General features: G+C 40.6%; 2 protein-coding genes across 3 annotated transcripts; both read left to right on the forward strand.

The window, feature by feature from the left end:
- The first annotated feature begins 1,040 nt into the window (after positions 1-1,040).
- Positions 1,041-19,571, forward strand: cpeb2 (cytoplasmic polyadenylation element binding protein 2). Of its 2 annotated transcripts, XM_063465721.1 has the most exons (11): positions 1,042-2,406; positions 4,177-4,446; positions 8,654-8,744; positions 10,311-10,361; positions 11,355-11,378; positions 13,222-13,395; positions 13,509-13,598; positions 13,793-13,911; positions 14,229-14,343; positions 14,597-14,778; positions 15,848-19,571. In XM_063465721.1, the coding sequence occupies exons 1-11, from the start codon at positions 1,462-1,464 to the stop codon at positions 16,073-16,075; spliced, it is 2,289 nt and encodes a 762-aa protein (XP_063321791.1). In that variant the 5' UTR covers positions 1,042-1,461; the 3' UTR covers positions 16,076-19,571. The 2 variants fall into 2 exon arrangements, with proteins under 2 accessions (XP_063321792.1, XP_063321791.1); XM_063465722.1 differs by lacking the exon at positions 11,355-11,378 and having other exon boundaries at positions 1,041-2,406.
- Positions 19,572-22,054: 2,483 nt separating this feature from the next.
- LOC134620071 (complement C1q tumor necrosis factor-related protein 7) lies at positions 22,055-27,594 on the forward strand. The gene is made up of 3 exons (XM_063465993.1): positions 22,055-22,251; positions 23,930-24,163; positions 26,854-27,594. Exons 1-3 carry the CDS (start codon positions 22,230-22,232, stop codon positions 27,480-27,482), a joined length of 885 nt encoding a protein of 294 aa, XP_063322063.1. The 5' UTR covers positions 22,055-22,229; the 3' UTR covers positions 27,483-27,594.
- Positions 27,595-27,795: the final 201 nt, after the last annotated feature.

Genomic DNA, 27,795 nt, shown 5'->3' on the forward strand with positions numbered 1-27,795 from the left:
CATATTTGTGCTAACACAGAAAATGCAGTGGAGTAACACACTGAAACTGGGCTTTCTGTCAAAATAAGAAGAATTTTTTATTTTTATTTTTTTCATTTGTATCTCTCCAATTCCCAACGGATGCTTGTTTTGTATTTTAAAATGAATTAAAGGCATCTACCACTCAGCTGCTGAGGGAAGAGACCATCTAAAACATTCTGTTGTTTCTGCCTTGTGTCCTAAAACTCAGTCAGTTGGTGACATACCCGGGATGCGCTCTCTCACTCGCTCCAAAAAAGAAAAAGATTACCTAGTAGCCACATAGAGCTGCTGCTGGTGGCAGATCATATGTTGGGGTTACTTGTCAGCTTTGAGTTCAGTGCAGGCGAAGAAGATTCATCTCCCCTGACACGCGCTGACATAGAAAACTATATTTAGCTTGCCGGCGTACATGCGTAAAGTGACGCTGGCGCAGACGCACGCACGATGGTTGTGGACTGAATACTGATAGGCACGGGCGGATGAAAACTGTACAATATGTACCCTGGAAATGGTTGAGCTTTTTTCCAAGCACTATTGGGGAGACATGCAGAATAGAGAAGCCAAAGTGGCGTTAACATCCAGTTCAATAAGAGTGTGTAATGTATCCTGGCTGGGCGTTTGAATTAGGCTTCTGAATGTCACTTTAGCTGAAATAAAATATTTCAAATGAACACCATGTATTGTGAAATATAAATATGAAAGGGTTACTGGCTCTTTAATATTTGACGATGAATATGCTAACAGACTAGTAGTTTGCATGTGTTGCTATAGGGTCACTTCGCTACATGGCCATATAAATTAGTCACGCGGCAGTATTAGTCATAAAATTATTGGTCATAATTAGGCCCACAGTCAGCCTACAGTGGCCTTTTTTGCTGAGGGTTTTAGGCCTACTGCACTTTATGAATAATGAAAAAGTGACATAACAATGCGGTCCTCTTTGCAGCTCGGGCTCGAGGCGGGCGCACAGGCGTGATGCGGTCGTGACGTCGATTGAGTCGGGGATCTTTAATCCTCTGCCGCAGCAGCACAGCCGGTAACCAGAGGAGGGGGCAGAACGGTCGGACAGGAATGGACCGTACAGGCTAGGCTAGTGTACAAGGCCTAAAAAGCTCGGTCTTTAGTCAGATGATAATATCACCGAGTGAAACAGAGATTAGGCATCGAGCGAGCCGACTATTTGCACAGGCCAGACCCCCTCCTCTCAGCGCTGTAGTCTGCAGCCTTTTCACACACACTCTTTGAATAGACCTCATTTAAGAACGCTGGTTAAATATATTCTCGTCGGCATTTCTTGCCTTATTTAAACGTCGAATTTAGTATTTTACATCGGCGGACGGATACTACGCCTCGTCCTACCGATTTTCCTCCCTCGTTTCGCCTTTCAGCAGCGTCGCCTCGTCCCTGCTGTTTCTGTCAGCTGCTGCGCATCAGTAAAACATGCAGGATGAGCCTGTGGGGGTGACAACCACACAGTTACCCCCGTCAACCACGGAAACGGACCGCAGCAGCAGCCCGGCCAGCAAACCCGGAAAGCAGCCGAACCAAACCGACAGGCACAACGACGGCAAGCTGAGCTCGTTCACGCCGGATTATAACCACGTAGAGCAGAAGATAGCTTTCCCTGATCATTTCTGCCCGACGCAGTCTATCTGTGACCTTCAGCACAGCAGAAAAATACATCAGCAGTTAGGTCAGCACACTGAGTTCAGCCCCACAGAGCCGACCCCACCCCAGGGACGTTTCAGTCACCTGCCGCAGAGGCAGCCCTTCTCCAAGACCAAACTCAGCGCCGCTGACCCCCGCGGCTCTCCAGTGGAAGAGGCTGAAGCTGATGCCGCGTCGCCATCGCCCACTTCCGTAAACCTAAACAAGATCCAAATGGACTCCCCTATCGCCCACCATATAAATAACGGCAATGGCAGCAGCAGCAGCACCGGCAACATGTTGTCCGGAGGTCTCGGCGCCGCGTTCCCGAACCTCCCCACCCAGGAGTTGCAGAGCGCCAGTGCGGGTTCGTCTTCACCTTCCCTCCCTGGGTTTGGCACCCCTTGGTCCGTTCAGACCAGCTCCTCTCCCCCGCCCGCACCCAACTCCATCAACCCCATCCACGCGAACGCCATTAACCATATCCCCAACGCGGACTCTGACAACAGCTTCTACCCAGGTATCCCCTCCTCCATCAACCCGGCCTTCTTCCAGAGTTTTTCTCCGGTGTCAGCTAATCCGTGTGCCGGGATTAACGTGCAGGGCTTCAGCGGTCCTTTCTCACCCCAGATAAACGTCCCTCAGCAGCCGCAAAGTCGCAGGTCCCCCGTTAGTCCCCAGATGCATCCCCAGCAGGGCGCCTTCCTGCAGCAGAGGAACAACTACAACCAACATCAGGTGAGCTGCTGGGGAACAGGAATCACAAGAATGTGGCATGGCCGGGTCTCCTATTCCCATTAATGTCACTATAACGAGCAAATGTAAATATTAAGACTCTCCAAATCTGTAGCCAATCCATGTAGTGTAGCAATCCATTAGGTCTATAGTTTTGTGAAAGCTGACTGGCATGTCCTTAGGTTGGGGATATCTTGTCACAATGTAGATATAAAGCCTTCATAGATTAATGTGTGTATGTGAATTCATGTATAATCTTCACATTGAAGAATAAACTATTTTTATCTTGATGCATAATGACAAATGCATTATGCAAGGGCTCAAGTCTACTCTTTAGGCAAAGAGAGGGAGGGGTGAACAGGGTTACATGGGAGCATCACTGAATCTAGCTGTTGTTCTCTCCTGGAAGCTGGCTGTGGGATGTGGTCACATGGCACAGGACCATCCCTGCCTTGTGGTGCACTCAGTGGGAATACAAAGGTTTGCAGGGTTTGGTGTCGTAAATGGGTGCTTATATTTAGGTGAAATGAAAAACGTCCAGTATCTTGGTGGTGTGATGGTTGTCGGTTGCAATGCCCTGAGGAAATGCAGCAACAGCAGAAGCTCACATGAGCAGTCCAGTCTTGCAGCAGTTGGGGGTTTGTAGCCTTCAGCTTCAGGTTTCTCCGTAATGCAATTTGCACAGTGGGTGTGTGCATGGAAGTATGTATGTGACTGGGTGTGCCTGTAGTGCATGTGTGGTGTTCCTGTTTCACTAACCTTTAGCCCTTTGCTCCGAGTCCTATGTAAATATATTTTCATGAAACCAACACAGACAACCGCATAATGATGATCCCCACCATTACGTGCAAGTTCAATTTTAAAGTGAAAAACATAAGAAAATGCTGCATCTTTTCTATTTTGTTAGTTACTAAATGCATATTTTGTTTTTTTTTTTTTTTGTATGTGAGGTTTGGTGCATTCATTTCTAATAGGACTCTAAAACAGCCTCTTTTCATGTAAATGTCCTTCTAGAAGCAAGTCTTGGTACTCGGCAGCCATCTTGAAATGTCTCTGGGCGCTTATTGGATCTTTTTTTTTTTGTTTGCTTGTTTGTTTTTTGGAAGCTTCATCTAAACTAACTTTAATTTCAGTGGCAATCAGGACATGAATTTCCCTGCAGTAGCTTTAAAAAGAGCATTCTTTCAACTTTGCTCATAGATTTTTCTATAAGCAAAGTTGAAAGAATGATTTTTCCATTTCCCTTTCTTAGAGTGCTGAGTCTCTCTCTTATGATTCTGCTTAAAAGCACTTCTGTTATCCTTTTTTTTTTTTTTTTTTTTTTTTTTGGATTATTAACTCTGTTCCTCAAATACAGCACTATTAGAACATGGACGTTGCCAGTGAGTACAAAGGTTTTCAGTTTACGTTAAGCATTGAGTGCAGAAGAAACAAAGTTGTTTCTCCTCTGTGTATGATTCACATGTGAGATTAAGCACAATGCAATCCAATGCATGATGCTTAAGAGGGAACCCAAGGTCCAGGTGGAAAGAGACTGTGTGTAAGTTACAGAGGTGGTGTTGCAGCGCACGGGATACTTAGTATTAGTCTTAAAGCCCTAAATCTTCTTATCCAGCCACCCGTTACAGGAGCAGATCAAGCTGTGGCTGTGAAAGGAAAGAAAGGCAAGATAGGATGAAATGGATGTTGTAAATACAAAAAATATTTGTGTATTACAGACATGATAAAGCTGTCAGTTCTCTTTAACTCCATATTATCTTAATGTCTCCGCAGCCCATGGTGAAACCATCTCCCTGGGGTAGTCACCAAGGCAATGGCTGGGGCTCCGGGGGGATGTCCTGGGGCCGGGACCACCGCAGAGGGAGCGGCATGGGTGTACCTGGCTCAGTCAGTCACGTCTCACCCCTGAAGAAGCCCTTCTCAAGCAATGTCATCGCTCCTCCCAAGTTCCCACGCTCTGGCGGATCACTGGGGCCTAAGTCCTGGATAGAGGAGAACATGTTTCGCACAGACAGCAACAGCAACACCTTGTTGCCCCTGCAGGTATGTGTTTAGGGTTGGGACTGCATTGGCTGCTGTTGGTGGGTTTTGTAGGATAATTGGTTTGGTGTGTGGGGGGGGTAACAGAAGGGTTTTTGTTTGACAGTGTGAGAATCGGTGGGTTTAAAGGTGGGAAAGAGCTGGTGACAGAGGTTAACTCAATCACGCGAATTAGATGTTAGACAAATTAAATGATGAAGGTCTCTGAAGGGATAGTTTCACTTAACTTTACTTGATGAGGTATAAACTAAAAGGGGATAATAATTCTTTCTATCAACAGAGAAACATAAGCAAGAGTTTTTAGATCTGAGGATCTGGGCTGGGCTGCTTTATTTTCAGGAAGTTAACGCCTTTTGCCACTAAAACTGCTCCTTTGCCAAACTTTAAAAGGTCATATTGCATAAAATATTCAGGTTTTTGCTATTATTCTGAAAGACAAGTGTCTATACTATGGTCTTTATGTGGCTAATGAAAAGTAAAAATTTCACTGATACTTGCAATGAAACTAATTAAAGTTAAGTTTTCTAAGTAACAAACTCACTCCTTCTTTTCTTTAAATACCTTCTTGAATAGACTTGTTGTGTGATACAAAAGGCCTCTCAATGAGCAAATGATATTTTAAAGTAGATCTGTTTCTCCCTATGACCAAAAATGTGGGATTTTCTTTTGGGTAGGCATCTGTAGCCTGGCTTGCCAGAGCTGACAGTAAACAAGAACAAGGTCATGTGGAGCAAATGACATCAAAAGAGTAAATGCACATTCCAAATGTTCTCTATACATGTCTAAACAACATATTACCACATCCATTCCCATATCTTCATCAGAAAATTGACACTACAATATGCTGCCTGTGTGTCTAATTTCTGAATATTGTCATGTTTCTAACATTAATGATATATTTTTTTGTGCACTTAAATGAACTGAGGGACTCTACGATCATTAGTGCATCTACTTTCCCCTTTTAATGCTTCAGGGTCCAGATGGTCATCGTTTAGTCATATTTTAATCATATCGTTCTAATTTTCCTGCCAAAAACAAAATTCCCATTTGTTCACAAAATTGGATTAATCTTTGTCTCTTTCGTGTCGCTGATACAGTGTTTTTCCAGGCTCAGAATGGGCCTCTGTGGGATGACTAAGTACAGTGACTTACCTAATTTGACAAAATTTTCCTCTTTCTGACTATTTCTTAAACAAGTAGGTCTGTTGTGTGTGTTAGTAAATGAAATCCCAATTCACAAAACTGGCTTAAGAAGATTATTTTATTACAGTTACCTCCTGTGTAGGAAAAATGTTTTTTACCACAACTAAAAACATGAACTGATTTATAACCCCTGAAGACATTTATGTAGTGCCTTGTGCTCGGTTTATTTCTGTATATTATCGTAAATTAATGCATTGAACCCTCCTCCATAATGCAGAGTCATGCATTTAACTTTTAGAAGTTACACTCCGAATGTATCACTTTTGTACAACGCATAGCATATAGCACATGCTTCAGAACCAAGGCTTGCAGCACAAATCAAGTGATGCCCCACATATCACTTTATATTCTTCTTAAAATTGGACCCAGACACTTGTGATCGTCATAGTAACACACCTCCCGTGCACACACGGAATTAAACCTTGCCTGGAGTTTCGAGTTAGCAATCAAACTTACAAAGAATGCAGAAAAAAGCAAAGTAACCTGATGTGGAAGACTGTGAAGCCTAGATCTTTGCCAAGTGTAAAGAGACGTCTGCGTGTGCCGTGAGACTGGTTGCTATTTTCAAAGAACATAATTTGCATTGTGATTTGATGTTTCGATTCTCGTGCCTGCAAAGAAATGGAGTCATAGCCAGGAAACACAGCCTTCAGAAAGTCTCCCCCTGGGATACAGTCACTTTGAACAGTGTTTTACTTGTTTTGGATTGATATTACTGGGTTCTTAGGAACATTTATGAGGCAGTATTGTTCCCTGAAACTCCATGTTTAATATCATTCTTTGTCATAGTTTATCATTTCCAGTGCGACTTGCATTGAAAGAGCTCAGTGTTGCTGTTGAATTCTTCTATAAAATCATTCAGTTATAGGCTTCATGTAAGAGACATTTTAATGTTAAAAACTGCACAGCTTGGACACTCAAAGTGCATCAATTGATTAAAAGATTGAATGTGCCCTTAAGGACCTCAACACACAATATAAAATCAAATCCACAAAACCTTTCAGATTATGAGTGACTTTGCCTGCTACTCCAGTCTCCTCTCAGGGTGTCTGCATAAATCAATTCTAAGATTAATGCGGCTATGGCCATGACTCATTCAGACCGATCTAATGATATCACCTTATTAATGGTGTCATCAAATGGTACGACTGTTGCTATGAGCTCAAATTATTAGTAGTATCAGTGCCAAGAAGTGCAGCGCTTCCTATTCCAGGAAACAGACGCGACTGCATGGATTGTTAATTTCCATAAACAGTGTCACTACTGGAATTTTTCAGATTCCAAGTCTTTTCCTTCCTTCCTCTCTGTTTAATGTTTGGCAGTCAGTGACAGACTGTATCTCTGCTGTGTCATGTTTTTAACATAACACAGAGGTAAACTGGGGACAAAAGGAACAGCACCTCTGCCTTCAGTTAGTGTTATGCCTTTAGTGGGGCTAGTCACTTGTTGTTTCTTTAAGAAAGGCCACAAGTTCCCTGTAAATAACTTAAATGTTAAATGATGTGATCACCCTAAAATACTATGACGCTAAAGAAAAAAGATCATCCAGCAACGTCAGGTTTCCCATTGCTCATTGTCACCCATTACATCAGTCTTCTTGTTAACACAGAACCCTCCAGAATCCTTGGCCTGTCATGAAAATTACTCAAACTAAATGATCAACAGTAAACAGCTGTTTAGCACTTCAAAGAAAAAACCCTTGCCCCATTCACTGTATTGATGCGATGACAGAAATATCACCAAGATTTCTCCAAGCCTGGAATATTTACATGGAAAAATCTGTGAAGGAAAGGGATATTAAAAAAATTAAGCCAATTTAAATTAACTAGTGGCCCGCTGGCAAGCAACAGGTCCTGGTTCAATTCCAGCTGGAGACACAAATCCCCTTTGGGGTTGCGTCCGCTAAGGCATCCAGCCTGAAATTGGCCACCCATCCCTTTTGGCAAGGAAGAAGGCAAAAGTCGCTGTCCTTCGTCTCTAAAGTTGGCAGTTTTATAACACATAAAGACCAGTGTGAACCTGTTAATCATTCTCATAATGCTGCAGTGAAACAAAGGGTTTGGTCAAAAAGTTCCAAAACTATTAAAAAGCAAAAAACACTCACGGTTTAAAGTTGGCCCCTTCAGGATTGTCTCACTGTGAAGCTCTGCGGCGCTCAAGCACTCCTCCTTCATTTGGACCTCTACCCAGACTTGAAACAGAGCGCTAAAGTGAACTTCTATCTCAAACTAATCTACGTTTTTACATCTACCTGTTTTCACATGACAGTGCACTCTAGTACAATGCAGGGAAACTGTTTCTGGTTACACCAGCACAGTTGTCACTTATCATCAGCTGTCCTTGTGAAATTTGGCTTCCTTTGATTTTGTCCCCTTACCTGAAATGAAGTTCAAGTTGAAGCTTGACCAACACAAATGCAAGAAGTTGCATGCAATTGCATTTTAATTTTTAATTTTTTGATAGTATTTTGTATTTTGAGCAGTTACCGTGTGATCATTTTCTGAATTACTGTTGCTTACACAGAAGCGACGTGCTGCTATTAACTATCATAGAGTTAGGACATTAGCCTGTCATTGTGCTGTGTGTTATAAGGTAGACTTGGCACTCTGGCTAGAATAATAAGATGATCAACTTCACTGTTCTGCTGACAAACTCCCAACCTCCATCTCAGCTCTATTGTGAAATGCCGCTCCTGGTTTTAGTTTCCATTTTCTCTTTCTGTCTGCATCTTGGAAGCAGTCCAGAGAGCTTGGGGAATCCGTTGTGTAGGCTGCCTGTAAACTTACCTTCAGACTCCTAAAGTGAATAAATACGGAAAAAATGTTAATCCAAGCGTGAGGTGCATGTTAAGCCAAATACCCTGTGCTTCAAAGGTTTTATTATTCATAAGCCAAATCCCGAAGGTGTGTGAGAAACGTGAGGATTTATTCGTGCACCGTGACGTTTGTTTGTTTGTTTTGTCAAACTCTGGATGATTAAAAGAAAAATGTCACCTGTATTTTTTCAGGATCGCACCAGGATGTACGACAGTCTGAACATGCACTCCCTGGAGAGCTCTCTGATTGACATCATGCGAGCTGAGCAGGATCCGATGAAAGGTAAGCTGGCCTTTCCCTTTTAGTCTCAGTTCGTGGGGTCAGAGGGAGGCGATCGTGTTCGCGGAGGCAACCCGACATCGTGCAGAGAAGTGACAGGCCCATTGCTCCCAGAGCTGTGCTGTTTTTCCACACACCAGCTTATTTTCTCCCTGCTGAGAGCTTAATACTTGTGCCACCAGCTGCACATTTACATGACCTTCCAGCTCTGATCCTGTTCCTACTTAACCTGAGCAGCACACTGATCTGAGTCAGAGCTGGAGGTCAGGAAAAAGAGAAACCATGGCGTTTTTCTTTACTAATATCAGAAAACATCTGTAACTGTCAAGCATGTGTATTTTATACCTTAAAAATATATTAACGGATCTGTGTAACTGCTGAATTATTCCTCACTTCTTGGCAGGACCAAGCAGAGAATTTACCGTAGAGTGACACTGTCCTGGCCTCCTGTGCTCAGCTGCTGGACATCAGAGGAGCAGTGTCAAATAACAGCTCCTACTGACGGCTGCTCGTAGCTCTTTTACAGCCTGACAAGCCAAAGACACTCTCACTTTAAAATATTACAAAGAAAAAAAACTCATCACTGGTTAAAAGACAAACGGTTGAGGTTTGCAAACACGTATAAAATTTCCTGTGTGGATTTTCTCATTTGCAGTTGGCTAAGATTATTACTCAACCTGCGCCCTCCTATCTTGGGCGAGTTTCTTGTTTTTCCTCCCGGAGCAGATGGAGAGGACACGGGCCAGTGTGCACAGCAAAGGGTGGGGGGCTGGGGGGGTCTACTCTAATTTTAGATGTGATCACACTTTCACACGCTGCATATGACAGCTAAGAGAGGAGATGAGAGGGAAAAGGGGGTTGCAGGGGTCCGCTCTGCCATTTATAGCACTGACATGGTTAACACAACACAGCATTCTGGCTAACGGCTCCAAATGTAGCTTCTCATAAGGCAACACATTTTTAATATATTTTTTATCTTATTAGTGACTTAATTTATCTGACGTTTCACAATGAATGCTGCGATCTAGAATTTGGTATTTGTGATTTTGGTGTCATTCATTAGTACGATTGAGAAACCACTGTAAAACTAAATATGATGGAAAATTGGGTTACTATAACAAGTGTTTTTTTCCTCAATCATTTCCAAAGCAGAGTGTAAAAAAAGGGGAGAAATTGTCTTGTTCAGCTCAGAACTTGCTAGATCTTTGCATTAAAAATGTATTTATTTATTTTTTAAATGGACATTGTTATCGCCTTAAATAAAAAAAAGTAATTCCACTGTAGTTTGGTCGGAAAGCTGAAACAGTACATGGTCATTTATGGGGGAAAAAACATTTGCTCCTGTTTGTGCTCAACTTAGACATGTGAAAAGACAGTTTTTTTCTGTGTATGTGTGTGCGTGCATTTTTGTGTGGTTATTCCCATGTACATGCATTGGCTTTGCCCTGTCTTCTCCATCTGCTCTATGTCTCATTCCTATTTGTGTGTGTGTGTGTGTGTGTGTGTGTGTGTGTGTGTGTGTGTGTGTGTGTGTGTTTTCTGCGTGTGTGTGTCTGTTTCTCACATCAGGCCGTGTGGGATGCCCTAACCCCGGGGCTGATGGCCTACTCATGCTCAATGGTAATTATCTCCTAGCACCATCCTCCTGTGTCTGCAGCTCTCATGATGCTCCCACCATTACTCTTTAGCCTCATTAGACACACTCACTGTGGTGCAATAAAGCCACGCAGTGTCACCTCTGCTGCATCTGCTGCAGAATATCTGACGGTACCCGTTAAATGGGTTCAGTTTTTTTAACCAGCTGTTCAACTGTTTTGTTGGCATTAAAGTGGCTATGTGGTATAACTGAAAATTTACTGTGCTCGTTTTGTGTAGTACTTGAATGACAAAGGTTGTTCCAGGTTGCCTCCAATTAAATTTTCTTGTGTTAATTAGAATAATTGTTGCCCTGAATAGTCCCTCTTTTTTGTTTTTTTAGCTTCACATTTGGAGACACATCCAGTTGTCAAAAAAATAAAACCGTGTTTTGCAACAGTATTAGCGAGACATAAATCGGGGTCAGACAACATTTGGGAGTATTTATGAGTGTTTTTAATAAGTTCTGGTTGTTGCCATTTCCTCCTGAGACTCAATAATCAGAAGATAATTTTTGTCCCCTTTTCAACGCCATCTATGCTGCTGTGTGTAATTAGATTTCTTGTCCCTGCCAGAGCATATTTAGGGCTTTGGCCTTTAAACAGTTTTCCTTTTTCTTTTCTTTTTTTTGATCGCATTTAAAACCTTTTTGTGCAAAATAACAACATTTGTGTAAATGTCATTTTTAGGCTTCTGGACTTTCTGTGTATTACTTTCATCAAGTATATGACAGATGCAGCCCCTCAGGCTTCCTTGCCACAGCATTTAGGAAGTTTGGCAAAAATAATAATTTTTGTTTTGGGTTTCAGGAGGATTTAAGTTCTTTTTTTTTAAAAGTATCTCAGTTTAGCTCATTAGTCGGTGACTTGAATAAAAGCTGGTTGGGTTGGATCAGCAGATTAAAGTCTACAGTTACAAATGCCCTCTGAGAAATGTTTCATAGCTGAAACTTGCACTCTTGTACTTTTCTACATGCAGCCAGGAGCTATGGGAGGCGTCGAGGTAAATTCAGCTTTCTCTAGCGTGTCTCTTTACTTGTGGCTTTTTCCTTGTGGCATGTGTTATTGCTTAAATAGATGCCAAACTGAGGCCTTAAGTCTGGACTGAGACTTCACTGTTTTCTGCTTTTAAATTTGGACTTGGATACACAGAATTTTGCTCATCAAATTTCTGACTGACTATTAAAAAAATATACAAAGAAAAATGTGTTGTTTCAGTATCCAGACATACATGAAGTTGAGGGTTTCATGTTTGGTGGTGTTTATAGCCTCTGCTCTATGGAAACCCAAAGTATAAATAAAATAGGTTAGCATGTAGCACTTTGTATAGATTTTTGACTGTGTGCTTAAAATAAGGTCTGTGTTTTACACAAACTTTAGATATTTTCACATTTTGTTCCCCACTTTTGAATTTTGAAACTGTATCTCAAGTTTTGGTAACAAACAAAGGAGGTTAATGATAGTGAGGCTGAAGTCATGCTGCTAGGGTGCAGCTTATTTATACCTCAAAATATGTGTTTTTACTTCTGCCAAATGTATCCACGCTTAAAAAAACTGTGAAAATAGATTGAATTTGTGAAGATTATCTTGAAATCACTCGGCACCTATAACGAGGAGCCGCGCAAACCTTTAAAGAGATCCTTTATTTCCCACAGAGCTTATTTTCTGCAGAAATCCAAAACCCTGTAGAAACATCCCATTAGCTTCTAAAAATAATAAATTATTAAAATATATTAATCTTCTAAAATATTATTATATCATTCATGTTCATAATAACAGTGATTTTATTCCAAAACCCCGACACCACCTGTTTTTTTTGAGAAGTTCTGTTATGGACCTCCGAGCTCAGTATTTTAACCATCTACATCTTGGTGTTTCTGAACCAGATGTGCTCGACTGTGAAATGGCAAGCTAACAGGGTAACGACTTGTCAATGATAAATCGTTATCCTGAATAATCAATATGTAATTTACAATAAGGTCTTGATATTTTCTTCAGTATGATCTAAAACTAGCAGCTGAGCCCATAAATCCTCCAGGAAAGTGTTCTACTGAGACCACAAATAAAGGGAAGTGAGGGGTTTTTTTTGTTTGTTTGTTTGTTTGTTTGTTTTTTTGATTTTGCAACCACGAGTCACCCCCTGGTGGCTCATAAAAAGAATCCACATTTAAGCCACTTCTGTGATGGCTTCACTTTTTAGGCTCGTAAGCTGCGTCCGTCCTTATGCTCTGACAGAAGCAGCTGCTAGTTGAATCAGATTAATTTGATTGCTTTCCTTTGCTGGCTAAAGACTTTGGTCCAATAATTCACATTTTATCTAATATAAGGCAAAGAATGTGATAAAGAAATCCCCTAATTTCATTTATATTTGCTATATAATGAATAACTTAATTCATTATTTATTCTTCTAAAATAACTTGTGTTGTCTGGTATATATTTGAACACTTTGGGACTCCATAGTGCTTAGCCATTATGTTAACTGCTTCGCTCCACTCGGCCTGCCTTTCCACACACGCTTTATCTGCCACGCTGCTCAGAGTGGAGCACACATGATTGCGTGTCCCAGTCTCGGATCTGTAAAAAAACAAATTGTACGTAATCCTCACTTTAAGCTGGTGCTTGGCCTCACATCCACTCAGCAATAAAGTGCAATAAAAGCAGAAACATTATTTTATAGAAAGCCTCTCATCTCAGTACGTCCCTGTCATAGCAAAGATGTAACATTGCCTCAAGGAGAGGAAATGTGACTGGGATTGGAAACATGTTTGTGAGGGTTTCTGCTTGTGAATGTTTAATAGCATGCTTGACATTTGCTGTAGCCTTGCCTGCCTTTTTTTGTCCACCAGGCCGCTCCTCTCTCTTCCCTATTGATGACAATCTCCTTGATGATGGCCATGGCAACCAGGGTGTCCCAGGAGTCCTTGGCTCTCCCAACTGTTACCCTCACCAAAACGGGGAACGCATCGAGCGCTTCTCTCGTAAGGTGTTTGTGGGAGGTTTGCCTCCTGACATAGACGAAGGTGAGTAAAGAAATTATTTCATGATTGTGTTGTACTGCCAGTCCTTTTAAAAAAAAAAAAAAAATTCTACGATTTATCTCCCTACTCACGTGTCACATGTCAAATTCCCTTAGATGAAATAACCTCAAGCTTCCGCCGCTTTGGTCACCTTGTGGTGGACTGGCCACACAAAGCAGAGAGTAAATCCTACTTTCCGCCTAAAGGTATTAGCAAAAGCATCAAGCTCACTTATTTATGGCTGGTTACCAGTATTTACATTGAGCCTGCACGGTATTATGATATGATGCAAAGAAGTGAATGTCATTTGAATAGTGACAAACCAAGGTGAGCACCTTTGTTATACCCTCTCTTGTTCTTGTATGCATGTACACTGAAGCTTTTTATATACGTTCCCTAGGATATGCATTCCTGCTGTTCCAGGAAGAGAGCTCGGTGCAGGCTCTGATTGAAGCCTGTATGGAGGAGGATGGGAAGCTTTACCTGTGTGTCTCCAGCCCCACCATCAAGGACAAACCTGTGAGCTTTTCAAAAATTGCTTTTAAATCTTTAAACACTTAAATAATCATTTAAAAGATGGGTCTAGCTTTTGTGTCTGAATAGTGATGCCAACATGAAAGTAACTTAAAATGACTTCATTGTGTCTAAGAGCCAGAGTGAGGGACTGATTTGATTGCAGACACATGTGGTTAAAGCAGCAGAAAATATAGCAATATCCATCTTTTAAATATACTCTGTGGCACAGCAGTACCAGCTCGCTGTGAAAAGAAGCTACATGGCCACATTTTTCTTGTAGGGGGGAAAGGTGAACTAATCTTGTTTGACTTTGACACCAGGTGCAAATTCGTCCTTGGAACCTGAGCGACAGCGATTTTGTGATGGATGGATCTCAGCCTCTCGATCCTCGCAAGACCATCTTTGTGGGCGGCGTCCCTCGTCCTCTGAGAGCAAGTAAATATAGCCAACTTGTTTCTCTACAACTAGTATTGCATCTCAATAGAGATTAATTCAAGCTATGCGTGTAATGATAACTTGGACTAAAAATAAGCTTCTGATAGCTTCTCTTCTGTTCTCAAATCCAAGTCTTGTATCTGTTTTTCACATATTTAAATTCGTCTTTTTGTCTTCTGTTCATCCAAGTCTTGTATCTGTTTTTTCACATATTTAAATTCGTCTTTTTGTCCTCTGTTCATTTCTTTACTAGTCGAGTTGGCCATGATTATGGATCGCCTCTATGGTGGAGTGTGCTACGCAGGAATTGATACAGATCCAGAGCTCAAATACCCAAAGGGGGCAGGACGAGTGGCTTTCTCAAACCAACAGAGTTACATCGCTGCCATCAGCGCGAGATTCGTCCAGCTGCAGCATGCTGACATTGATAAGAGGGTATGACCACCCTCCTTTCAGTATTATTTCCCCCCGTCTTCGACTTTTTAGTGTATATCAGGGTTTCAGAATTTTTTGTAATTAAATTTAACACTTTTTGAAACCTCAAGAAAAGCATCACACTACCAAAGGAATGTGGTCGTTTGGTTTATAGAAACCTCTGTGCTCAGTGTAGTGGTCAGTGAAGCACTTTGTTTCACTGTTCAGTGTTGCTGGTATTTTGCATCTGTCAATGGCAAACAGTTTTTTCTGCTACTGACTCTTGTTTCTTCTCATTTATTGTATTGGATGATTGAAACTAAAGAACTAAGACATGTTGGCAATTTAAAAATGTGTTCGTTTAACAAACAGAGGCCTCTGTAGCATGTAGAAACACCAACCCATTCTTCAATCAGCAATCATCCACTCGAATAAATGAAACAAATGTAGCACCGTTTATGAGAAAGAAACAGGTTTTCCCACTTGTTACAATGTAGACATAATCAACCAAACTTTTTGAACTAAGTTTGGGAGTTCTTGCTCCCTACAGTCTCCAAGTGCTTCGTCACAGGGGATCGTCTGATTCTAGGACTTCTCTAGCTTTAATGTTGCACATTTGTGGGTTGTGACATTGTATGCAAGAAAATAAGATAACATACAAATCCATAAAGGAACAAAAGATGGTAAAAATCTACAGTATGATACATATTTCACTAAATATTTTATTTATAAGCAGTATCTCAAAATGTTACTAACGATCACAAATAAAATGCTTAGAGATATTTTATTGCCGTAAATTAAACTTTTCAGACTTTAAGAATCAATAGGATTCATGGTATATGACACAGTTGTCATGGTGATGTGTAATTCATGCCATTCGCATGAATGGCATGAAGTGTGTGTGCGCAAGTGTGTGTGTGTATTTGCATCTTTTTGTGTGTTATCAGCATCCCTACAGAGAAGAAGGAGCTTATTGTTATGATAAGCAAACGCTTGTTAGGGCTGGTTAAATTAGGTTTCCTCACTGCCTGTGCTTCGTTAAGCTTGTGCCCTTCGTTACAGCTGACATTTATGACTCCTTAATGTGCAGGTGGAGGTGAAGCCCTACGTCCTGGATGATCAGCTCTGTGACGAGTGCCAGGGTGCTCGCTGTGGAGGGAAATTTGCTCCTTTTTTCTGTGCTAACGTCACCTGTCTTCAATACTACTGCGAGTTCTGCTGGGCTAACATCCACTCCCGTGCCGGACGGGAGTTTCACAAGCCTCTGGTTAAAGAAGGCGCCGATCGCCCTCGCCAGATTCACTTCCGCTGGAATTAGAGATTGCGACCCCCAATTTCATGGTAACACAGTTAGGGGAAAGGGAAATTAAACACTGGCTAACAGGAAAAAGAGCATCGCTCAGCCTCTCCTGCTTCCTAAGCTATCAGTATAATCAAGTACATAACACTATACAGTATATACTATATATCTATATATCTTTTGTAGCAGCCAAACACCACAAGCCTCAGTTTTTCACCAAAACCCCCCGCACATCTCAGGCTCTGACAACTCTACAACTCTTTTGTGGTACTTTCATCTTTTCTAAGAGGAGATTTAAAAAACAAAAAAAGAGATTGATTTTTGTAGCTTTTTTTATTATCATTATTTTTGTATGTGAGATTTAACGTAGATATGGGAATGTTTTTGCATGGGGGCAGCTTGTCTGTCTGTCTGTCTGCTGCTAGCCACCCCACGGTGCGTTCAGTGCACACTTGTTTCTGGGAAAACCTCGATTCTATAATGTTGACGCCTGCCCCGGGTCATTAACCAAAGGTAGAAAAAATATAGGAAGCTTAAAATTGACACATTTTCTGCCACAAAGCAAACCGTTGTTTTTTTAACTTTGCCATGGGCTCTTTCTTCTTGTTAGAGAGTTTATTGAAATTAAAAAAAAAAAAAAAGAAGACAGTAGGGTTATTTTTGCGCTCATACTGACCCGTAGAGTGATACCTCAAAATACAAAATCTGCTTTTCTGCAACTGTATTCAACATTTATACTGACCGAGCTATTTCAGAAGCTTTGCTGCTATATATACATATATATGAATAGATGTGTAGGTATTATATTTAATGCCATTTATAAACCTGAATCATGTAAAACGAAATGCAGTATGCACTCGAACACTTCTGGCCCCCATTGCCATAGAAAGATTTAAGAGTGCATATAATGACAATAGGCTTAGCTACACAAATAGCATGCTGGATATATGTGAGGAAAAAACAAACCACTGAAATAATAAATGCAGACAAGACGTAACAATTCTATAACGAGTAGCATGATCATCAAGTACAAATGCCTAAGAGGGGAAAAAAATCAGACTAAGATAAATGAGTTAAAAAAAACATATTTAAACTTGCATGCTTTGATGTTTCTCTGTTGTTTGATCTGTTTACATACTAACAATACAAAAAGTGATATTGGTTCTACTGTAGACTTAGTGGATGCCATCACGTTGTCACGTGGTGGCTTGTATAGCAAAAAAAACAACAAAAAAATGCCATTGAGAAGCAGAGTGGTGTTCAGTGGTTTGTGTTTGTGTGTCGTCCATGTGCTGTGTGACTGTTGTTAGTGTAGACTGAGGCTCTAGTTTAGCTATCAACAGATTTCGTAGAGAAGAATGACTCCACCATCACTCTTCCTATCCATATATTTGTGTGGTTCCAAAGGCTAATCTGGTGTAGCATCACCGACAGACCAGATGCAAATGAAAGACTTTGTCAGTTTGGCGTGCTCCGTGTGACTCCGTCGCATTATTGAGCATTGTTCGAACACACTAAACTGCTTATTTTGTAATGTAACAGTCAGGCTTTCATGCTGCGTGGCTGCAGCTCCATAAATCCAAGGAAACACTGGCGCAGTTACCGGAAGATGAAGCATCTCCACATCTCCTCACCACACTTGTCCACGATGAAGACAGTGACGCGTGGTCTTCACTAAAGATGATCTTTTTCTTTTTATTGTTTGTTTAATTTCCTCCTCGACCCTTGAAAAACTCTTTAGGGACAATCTTTTTTGTGAGGACGGTCGCCCAGCCGTCTGTTTGGTACTGTACAAGTGTGTCGCTCTCGTGTTGTCGTGGTTTTAGTGTCTCATGCCCCTGTGTGTGTGCTCCTCAGTATCAGTGTTCAGGCGTCAACTGTGTACTGTTACAAAACCTTAATGGAACTGAGACTAGTTGAGTTGTGTAACTGAAATTGCTTGTGTGAACAATTTACTCATCACTGGCCCTTCAATATGTTTGTTTGTTTTTTTGTTTTTTAATATAATATACATTATGCACTACTTTTCTGTATCCCTGCTCGTTTTCTGTCTCCTTCACCCCTTCTGTTTAGAAGCGAATTCTGAAAGTTTTCACCTATTTATAGGTAGAATTTATCATATTTTTTTCCCATAATGACTTATTTAAGGTGTAGCGTGGAGCAGTGGTCTTAAGTTAGCTATGTTTTGTGTGAGTAGAGCAAAAAGCAAATGTTTTCTAATATATTCTAAAATGGTCCGGGTGTTACGAGGAGCGGGAGTCGGAAAGGCGTCGCGGCCTGCAACCTGATGGGAGGTGAAAGCTAAAGACCGGGCTCCCGCTCTGGCCCCTCTTCCTCCTCGTGGCTTTGGTTCTCATGGCGTCTGATAATGTTTGAATATCGTCACCTGTAACACTTGACTCGTGCTGTTTTTGTGAGCTTCTATTTTCTATGTTAAACACTGTTACTTGGTTCTGTATGTGTCCTTGCTTTTGTAAAAATCATATTTATTTCACTATTTTTGTAGACGAAAAAATGAGTTGATTTTGATTGTATTTTTCTATTTAAATAGGACTGATATTTCGATTTATTTACCCCTAATTATGTCCAAAAGTTTTGGTTGACAAAGAATCACATCATTAGTAACATCAAAGTTTTTGATATACAGCTGATTCTTATTTTGATACACATGACACGTTTGATTTAATGGAAGGAAACATGAAGGTTTTATTATATTCTGGGAAGACACTTGAGATTCTCCCCTGTTGCATCGAGGCCCCAGCTGCCTGTCCTCGTAGATGCTCTGAAACTTGAATATAACACATTTTGAAAGGCTGACTAACCTCGAATCTGTGTTGTGATGTGCAATACTGTTTCTAATGTTTGTATAAAAGTAAGAACTACAGTGTAAACCTTTTTAATGCAGATTTATTTTTTTCATTGCATATTTTGCAAATTTCTGATCCACAGTGTCATTTTTTACTGTCAGAAAAAGATACCCCGTTTTTTCATTGCAAGTATTTTTAAATCCAGATATCTTTGTACTGATGTAAATGATTGTAGTTATTTTGGATAGTGTTTTGCTAACAAAAGGAGAGACTTTTTCATGCATATTTCTATTTCTTTTCATCTTGTTTTTTCCCACATTTTATTTTATTTGATAGTAGCAGGTTCTTGGAATAATTTTTCATATTTAAATGTCATTGGTATTATTTTGTATTTTTATGTGAAAAACACTATATATAATTTAAAGATGCTAATTGCTAAAATATTATTTTGAGTTTAATTATTTTTAAAGCTAAATATTTGTAATTTTATTGTTAAAGTGACTAATTTCTAAATCAGAGTTTGTGTGTATAGCTTCACAAAAGTCGTTTATGAGATGTTTGGATTGTAATTATTACTGAATGGTTCTTTGATATGCAAAATGAATATCATGTTTATTTTTATTTTTGTTTTTGTATTTAAATGGGGTGTTGATTACAATCTCTTTTTCTTTCTTTCACTTCCTAAATAAAGACCCATTCTGTTTGGACATGAGTTTGCTGGATATCTGGCTCTTGCAGACACTTTTTATACTTTAACTGGTTCAAACACATAAAGACATGCAGTATCCAGTGTGTTGTTGCAAGTGAAAAGACAATAGTTAGAGATTAAAGGTTAAAAAAGCAATCATATCCAATAACTATTAGCCATTTTAGCTTGTTGTGCTAGCAGATTAGCATTTGCTAATTAGCAAAAACACTGACTATACTGAAGTTGGAATTTATCACCAAAGTGTCGCCTCTTTGTTAACTTCAGGTTGACAGGGGAGTTGGCTGAGAGGGTGGAATGCTAAGTCATTATTGAATGTTTAGCTTTGCTAGCATGGTATATCTATTGACAATGAGGCCAGCTAATTCATATTAATAGTTTCACTCACTAAATCTGGAGCAAAGACATCTTAGAAAGGGTCTAAGTACAGTTACAGACAAAGCAAATGAACAGTTATATCTTCTGTTCATCAAAGGAGATGAAGAAGGTACAGCACATAGTATGGGATATCACACCCCTGCGTGTTCTGGCTGAAGACCTTTATATTCATGCCTTTAAGGCAGATGACCTGCAATGACATATGTGTGGCCCTGCCTACACATATACCCCCTGTCATCAGTCATTCCTCAGTTTGATTGCTGCTCATCACCATGCCAACCTCCTTCAGGGAACCGAAGTTATAGGCATAACTGTTGGTCTCCTTTCACTTGGTGCAACACATATAGCATGGGACATATATACATGGAATCGGACCAGCACCACATGGTAGAACCAGCAGAAAGGACAGAATGAGCCACTGAATGGGCTGTAACATCCCAACAATAAAACCAAACAAGTGTGTGGTGATGATAAGTTAGCTGCAGTACAAATAGCACACTCACAGGGAACCCTTTAAAAAGCGCCCATGAGGTTGCCATTCCACTGGTGGAATGTGTTCCTACACCCTGAGGCGAAGAGAGACATTTGGTGCTGTACACTAGGGAGATAGCTTCCATTAACAAGTGGGAGAGCTTATGTTTAGACAGAGCTCTACTTCTAGCTGGATAGCAAAACAGAAAGCGACTGGTCACATAAGCACACATCCTGAGCGCAGTCAATATAGGTATGTAGTACAAAAACACCAGACCCACAGAATTTCACCTCAGAAACTCAAATTGCATAAAGCTACAAGCTGCAGACATAACCTTTGGTAAATATGTGCCATTTGGGTGCAATACAACTCTGAGGCCATCAGAAGAGAACTGTAAGGGATGTACAAATAAGTCATGAAGGTGTTTTGGTACCGTATAGATAAAAATTTAATTGAAGGTCACCCACTTTCTTTACACAAGCCAAAGCAAGAAGCAATGCAGTCTTGTATGAAAGAAACTTCATATCCACAGATCCAGTGGGTTCAAAATGGGCCAACAAAGGGCCTCCAGCACCAACATGAGGCAGTAAGTGTTGACCCTTAAGAAAAGAAGATCCCATAGCTGGAATCATCCCACAGGGTGCACCCTCCATTCCTTCACCAGGGAACAAGGGTGGCTCTTAGTGACAGAAAATGAGTGAGACAGCTTTAACAAGGGAAGGGAGCATGTGCACATGTCATTACAGGTCATCTGCCTCAAAGGTGTAAATACAGGTGCCAGGACACATGGGGACGTGATATCCCATATTATACGTGTTGTACCTAGTGAATCGACTGAAAGGGAACATAGTTAGATAAGTGCTTCTAAATATTTCACAAAACACCATCACAGAACTATTGAAACCCTGCAATCCTACCAGAGCTCTGAGGTCTACAAACCAGCTGCTCTCGGACATTCTTAGATCCAGGCTTAAAGCAGAAGCAACAGAGGCTTTTCAATAGCAGATCCTAATCTTTGAAACAATTTACCTTTATACATAAGAGCTGCCCAGACTCTCAACCATTTCAAAACACTTTTTAAAACCTACATAATAATAGTAATGAGGACAAAAGATTTTCTTAGAAACATTTGAAAGATTTCTTATTGAGTCAGTTCTTGATTTTCTGGCTTGATAGTCTTATTTTTGTATTTCATTTTTGATCTTATATTGTTATTTGTATGATGTATGTATTTAGCAGGATTACCATCTGTAAAGCAAATTGCCCTCAACACGGCAACGTGACAAAGAAATAATCCCAGAGGTCCGTCAACACACTCACATGTCGTGCTTGGCGCCATCTAGGGGTAAATGTCAGAAATACAATTAAAACTGAGGTCAACTAGACACAAACGAGTTCTGTCATTTATTAATCTAGAAGATTCAAGTTTCTGACTTTTACACTGGGAGTCTCACTCTAAAAGAGTCTTCATCAATGACATAATGGAGTTTATTCTGTATGCACATACTGGGCTTGCCTGGCTAATGGCTTTTTGCCTCAGGAAATTTATGAGGCAGAAAGAAGGGAGTGGATAAAGAGGAAAGAGGGAGGGATGGAGGGAGAATTGCACTGAAAGGAGTCCTGGCTGCTGCTTGTGCTGCTTGTGCTGCTGTACTGCACGACGCTGTCAGCAAAGAAGCAGCTGATCTCTGCACATAGATGTCTGACAGTAACATGTTCAACGGGGACTTGAATCTTGTGAAAGATGAGAATCTGAGCAGATAGGAGGACGGAGACACTCAAGAGTGAGAAGTTTGACCTGGTTTGGGGATGAACAGCTGCCAAGTGTTGGGTAAGAACATGGATTAAATGTCTCTGTCTACTGGTTTATTATCACAAGACGTTGTTCATTCAGAATGTTTATAAAAGTGATGAAAACTTTCTGCTCAAAACTGAGTACTTCTACCCACACATGTGTTTTCTAAGCTTGTATAGTCAGATTTCATTGCAATGCAGAAAGAAGTTACATGTCTAAAATGTCTTGTGTTTGTTTCACATGCATCTATTTCTGACATCAGAAACACTTTAGTAGTCGTCGGTCAAAGTGGATGAAAACCTTTATTTTCAGTAAAGGATTTTTTTTTTTTTTTTTTGGTGCAAAGTCTGCCTCGCTCTACATGTTTACAAGAAGATCAAATGAATGAAAAGAACTTTTTTAGATCTTCATAGTAAATAAACATCTCTTAGGGAGCGCTATGCAGCAGGAGTTTTTAAATAACGCATATTACTAATGTGGCTTAGAAGGACTGCGTTTATCTGTGTTTGGATGTGTTTGCATGCACAACACAGCTGTGTGTGTAAACAGTTGACCACTTCTTTAAAGACAGCGTTTTTACTAATGCTGACATCATTGCTGCAGACTGGAGATGGCGGGCGGGGTTTCTCTCTCCCAGGACCTCACATTGGCTCTGTGGCCAGTTCATTACCCTCAAAATCAAAAACATACTACTCTTACAAGAAGGAGGAGAGCAGCCTGCGTGTATGTGTGGTGTCTCCTTCCTGTTTAGCTCATCGTGTAGTATGCACCTAATTTGTCTAATGTGCTTGCATGGTGCGCTGACAGACAAACCAAATGTGTAAAGGCAAAGAAAAACATGCCGTAATATTTTTTTTTAAAAGGCAGACAAGGGGATTATCCTTCTTTGTAGACCTGACACATATGTTCCAACGCCCCCGCTGACCAGAGACAAGCAGCAGATGCAAAACTCACATTCTCACGCCCACATGGGCAAATCTGTGTGTGTGTGTGTGAATTAATCAAATCCAAAAGATTTTCACACAGCGGAAGACATTTTCGGTATGTTTCCATATGATTTATTTGCTGTGGAATGTTTGATGTTGAACATCAGGATGGAGAGAACAGACTGTCGCTCTGGATCACCATTAAGTGTTTTTGCTTTCAATGCCTGCTTTAGGTTCTGTTACAAAAATAGAGGTGTGATCATGTCTCCTTCCTTTCTCTCTTACATGAATGTATAATGCCATTGCTTCATGATCGCGTTCCCCTGACAGAAATTGTTCTGGGTGTTATGTCATAGCTCGGGAATGTTTTGGCACAAAAAGAGACAAGACTTGGAGCAGACACAAAGATTTCGCTTGAGGTCTATCACATGCAAATCTGTGGCTGGATGAGAACATCGGCGTGTGAAAAGGAATCAGAAGCAATTGCTTCTCATTACAAAAATCACATCTGGCCTCATGCTGCATTTGATCACAAGTTTGATTCACTGATATGCAGTTTCTCTGTCTGACACCCTGACAAGAATGTTTTGAGTGTTTAATGGCACTGAGAAATATAATAGGACCGCTAAGTGTCTGGACTCACTGATTCATTCTTATTGTTCGTTATCTGCCTCCTTTGCCCAAACATCTGCAAACACAAAACTAACTTGAGAGTTGCTCGGAACTTTGTGAGTTGACGTGGAGACATAAACATATATATTAATGTTCTCTTTTTGCTGTATATACAGGTTTGAAGATGTGGACCTTGATGGGATTCGTCTGTCTGTGGCACTGTGTCTCGGGAGAGTTGTTTGACACCAAGCTCAAAGCCCCACGACTGATCTGCAGTGTTCCTGGGTCACCCGGACTGCCTGGCAAACCAGGTCCCAGTGGGTCCCCGGGAGCAGATGGGAATGTGGGGATCCCAGGAAGAGATGGCAGAGATGGCAGGAAGGGTGAAAAAGGAGAAAAGGGTGACACAGGTATAATATGAAACAGATACAGCATTAGTTTATGTCTGCTGATAAAGAAATACTGCCAGTGTGTGCGTGAAGTGAAAAGCTGGCGCATAGAGAAGAGAAAATGATGTGTGTGAAAGTTATTAAATGATCTGTCCTACAGGACTGGAGGCTTAACAATAAAGGGGAAGTCAATGTAAACACACATCAGGTCTCCAACTCCCTCATGAGAATCTGATCATTACGGACAGCACTGTGTGTGAAATGCCAACATAAGCAACATTTATTGTAATAAAAAACAAGCGAGTGGTGCACCTTTGCCGTAAAGTGTATCAAGTACAGTTAATACCACAGGACTGAGGACCATTTTAGGGAGCCAGCTTATGATTGAGGGCTGCACAAGAAAAATGCACACATCCAATACATTTAATTAGTGCTTGTAATGTGTCTGTCCTTAGGGTGGTGGTTTATGTCGCTCAGACTCATTTTCGAATTAGCTTTATAGTTTTTAAACTATCTTGAGATGGCAAATCCTGGGTGTAAACAGTTTGATCATTTTAAAGCAGATGCTGCATGTGTTGCAAAGTTGAGAATGACTACCCATCCTTAAAAGCCAAATGTAAATCTGTGCTAGATGAAGAGGATAGAAGTAGCTTTGAGTGGATGAGAAAGGCAGATTTGTAAAAGGATTTTCTTTAGTGAAGAGTTCTGGTGTTTGTTCTCCATTTAGTGTGCTTTTTCAGACAGCTTTCTTTTAGTTCCATTTACTCCATTACAGTGGATTTTAAATCAAATAGTCACTACATGATCGAAGACACAGAACTATTGAAACCCTGCAATCCTGCAATCTTTAGCTTTAATTCAAGAGGTTCAGTGATTATTTTGCATTGACTATTCATTTTTAAACACATTTCTCATTGTCAGAGGCTCAAAAGTAATTGCACAAACTAACATAATTTTAAAAATTCAAATGTAAGGACTGTTTTTAATACTTATAAAGTCATACCTAAAGTCTAGAACTCACTTCCTCACACACATCAGATGTGTTGTAGGCTGTTACTGCATGAGAATCTGAATCAGAATCTGAGCAGAGAGTATAACTCTGTACACTTCAGAATTCATCCTGCTACTTCTATCAGCAGTAACATCATCAGTGACCTGGGCTTCCTGTTGTTCAGTGTGACAAGTCCTTTGTCCCTTGTTGTAAACCCTCACCTGATGGTAGAAACTGACAATGACACCTCATCAAATTGGCGATGCTGTCTTTCTTAACCTGAGAAATAGTCTTGTCATCATGGACTTTACATGTCTTCTGTGGTCCTTCAAGCCTTCTAGTGACTTGAACAGTGCATTCGTTATTTTTTAACAATGCACCACATTGATTTGCCACCTCTCAACTTTTTCCTTGACTTTACTCTGTGATAGGTTTTAGATGGGTTTTTCCTTCGCTTGCTCTAACATTTCTTTTTGGGCCTCTATTTAAAATTACAGCAAAAAAAAAAAAAAAAAGCTGTAAGGTACAAATGCAACACTTTGAATCATCTTCAGCTATCATCTCTCCTTCATTTATCATGAACAAGTCTTCACTTCAACCACATATTGATTGTTTGACTGTGATGAAATTCAGAGGCATAACTGCTGCACTAACCATATTACCCTGGGCATTCTTTGTTATTATTCCTGCCAAGAAGGTTATGTGATTGGATCAGTTATTTTTTTCTTTCCCTCTGTTTGGATTACAAAAGCATTATGGATGGATTTGCACAAAACTTTTACCAGTGATGTGGTTTGGCTTCACCACTCGTAACTGATTAATACGTAGATCTGCATCCAGGAATTTGGAGCAAAGGACTTACTGGTACTAGATCTAAATTTATTCACAAACACACAACAGTTTGAAGTACGAAAAACTGTGTAACATGGTCTTGGTGTTCTCAACAAAATATCACAAACTAATCCTGATGAATCCTGGTTCATGGATGGTGTTAAGTAAATTCCTTGGTAGCAGTATACAGCCTCGGTAGTCATATGCAATCTCCAGCTGCTTCTGTTAGAAAGCATCCTTGTGGGTTTAGGTGTGTGAATGTGTAGATATATTGCAGTAAACTTTAGGTTTTACATCACAGTAATGCTACCAAATTTGCTTACACTCTATAAGCTGGGTATATCTGAACTTTCCCAGGGTTGTCTACAGGCAGATTAGCTTAAATTTCTATTTTTTACTTCTTCAGATTGTTCAGAAAGTACAGTTTTACCGTAGGAAAATCTTCCATAATGTTATTACAAAATATTTGGAAGGGCTGTACCTGTTAGCCTCATCCAACAGAAATATTATCCTGATATCAGCCTGTGAAGTCTGAAATGCCATAAATCTGTCAGGGATAAATAAACGTCATTCACCTGTGTTTTCCATTATGCCTGGAAACAGGAATTCACTTTCAACTGAACATGGAGCCACTTATTAAGAAAAGCCCTGCAGAAAAAAACAAAGTGTGTGAATCAGTGTTGCCTATCTCCAGGGTATTTACTGCGACAGTGGTGCTGACTGAATGCACTGAAGGATTAATCAAGCCAGTTTGAATGTCAAGTGGCTTTGTTCCAAGGTTGACTTAATCCCTGACAATGACTGGGGAGCTGTGTTTCTGGTTCAACAGTAGTAAAACTGAATCCTTCAATTAGAAACTGATGTTGCAAGCATTGTGTTTTGCTTTCAGGAGTGAAGGGCAGGGTAGGCCCGACAGGTAAACTTGGAGAACGAGGTGACCGCGGCCCTCCAGGCAAACGAGGCCCTACGGGAGAGAACGGAGATGGTGGCTTGCCTGGTCCTCCAGGACCCGACGGAGAGAAAGGGGATAAGGGCAAACGAGGACCGCGGGGCACTGCGGGAACCTGCAAATGTGGCAGCCTCCTGCCTAAATCTGCTTTCTCTGCGGGAATCACCAGCAGCTACCCTGCAGAGAAAACCCCCATTAAGTTCAACAAGATCCTCTTCAATGAAGGCGGACACTACAACCCACAGACGGGCAAGTTCATCTGTGCATACCCAGGCATTTATTATTTCTCCTATGACATTACACTGGCCAACAAACACCTGGCTATCGGTCTGGTGCAGAATGGTCAGTATCGCATCAAAACCTTTGATGCCAATACAGGAAACCATGACGTTGCATCTGGGTCCACCGTCATGTACCTGAATCCAGAAGACGAGGTGTGGATGGAAATCTTCTACCATGACCAGAACGGTTTATTTGCAGATGCTGGCTGGGCAGACAGCCTCTTCTCTGGCTTCCTTATCTATGCGGACAGCAACTACTTTGACACACTAGCAGAGGACTACGCATAGAGCCTGAAAAACTCAAGAGACAAAACCACAAGCTCCTATTCACTGTCACACACACATATATAAAGACTATATTTTTATACCAATATTTGTATTGCTAGTTATATTATTAGAATGGAGACTTATCTATTGTTTTAAAAGTATATTATTTGATAAAGTCTTTATATGTTTATGATTTAATTGGAATCAAATAAACATTGTTGAAATGTAATGATGGTTTACATGTTTCCATTTGCAAAAAGAAGTAAAACTGAAACATGTGTGAGACAAAGTTATTGGACAATAGAAAGCTGAAAAGTGAAAACAGGCCAGCCAT

Source organism: Pelmatolapia mariae, linkage group LG23, assembly GCF_036321145.2.
Source record: "Pelmatolapia mariae isolate MD_Pm_ZW linkage group LG23, Pm_UMD_F_2, whole genome shotgun sequence".
Taxonomy (NCBI): Eukaryota; Metazoa; Chordata; class Actinopteri; order Cichliformes; family Cichlidae; genus Pelmatolapia; species Pelmatolapia mariae.

What these genes read in the sequence shown, in the direction of transcription:
- cpeb2 (XM_063465721.1), top strand. Translation starts at nt 1,462, where the DNA reads ATGCAGGATGAGCCTGTGGGGGTGACAACCACACAGTTACCCCCGTCA. An exon ending in TGGCCTACTCATGCTCAATG is followed by an intron (nt 10,362 to 11,354) that starts GTAATTATCTCC and finishes TTCTACATGCAG; the next exon opens with CCAGGAGCTATGGGAGGCGT. An exon ending in ATGCTGACATTGATAAGAGG is followed by an intron (nt 14,779 to 15,847) that starts GTATGACCACCC and finishes CTTAATGTGCAG; the next exon opens with GTGGAGGTGAAGCCCTACGT.
- LOC134620071 (XM_063465993.1), top strand. Translation starts at nt 22,230, where the DNA reads ATGAACAGCTGCCAAGTGTTGG. An exon ending in GAACAGCTGCCAAGTGTTGG is followed by an intron (nt 22,252 to 23,929) that starts GTAAGAACATGG and finishes CTGTATATACAG; the next exon opens with GTTTGAAGATGTGGACCTTG. An exon ending in AGGAGAAAAGGGTGACACAG is followed by an intron (nt 24,164 to 26,853) that starts GTATAATATGAA and finishes TTTTGCTTTCAG; the next exon opens with GAGTGAAGGGCAGGGTAGGC.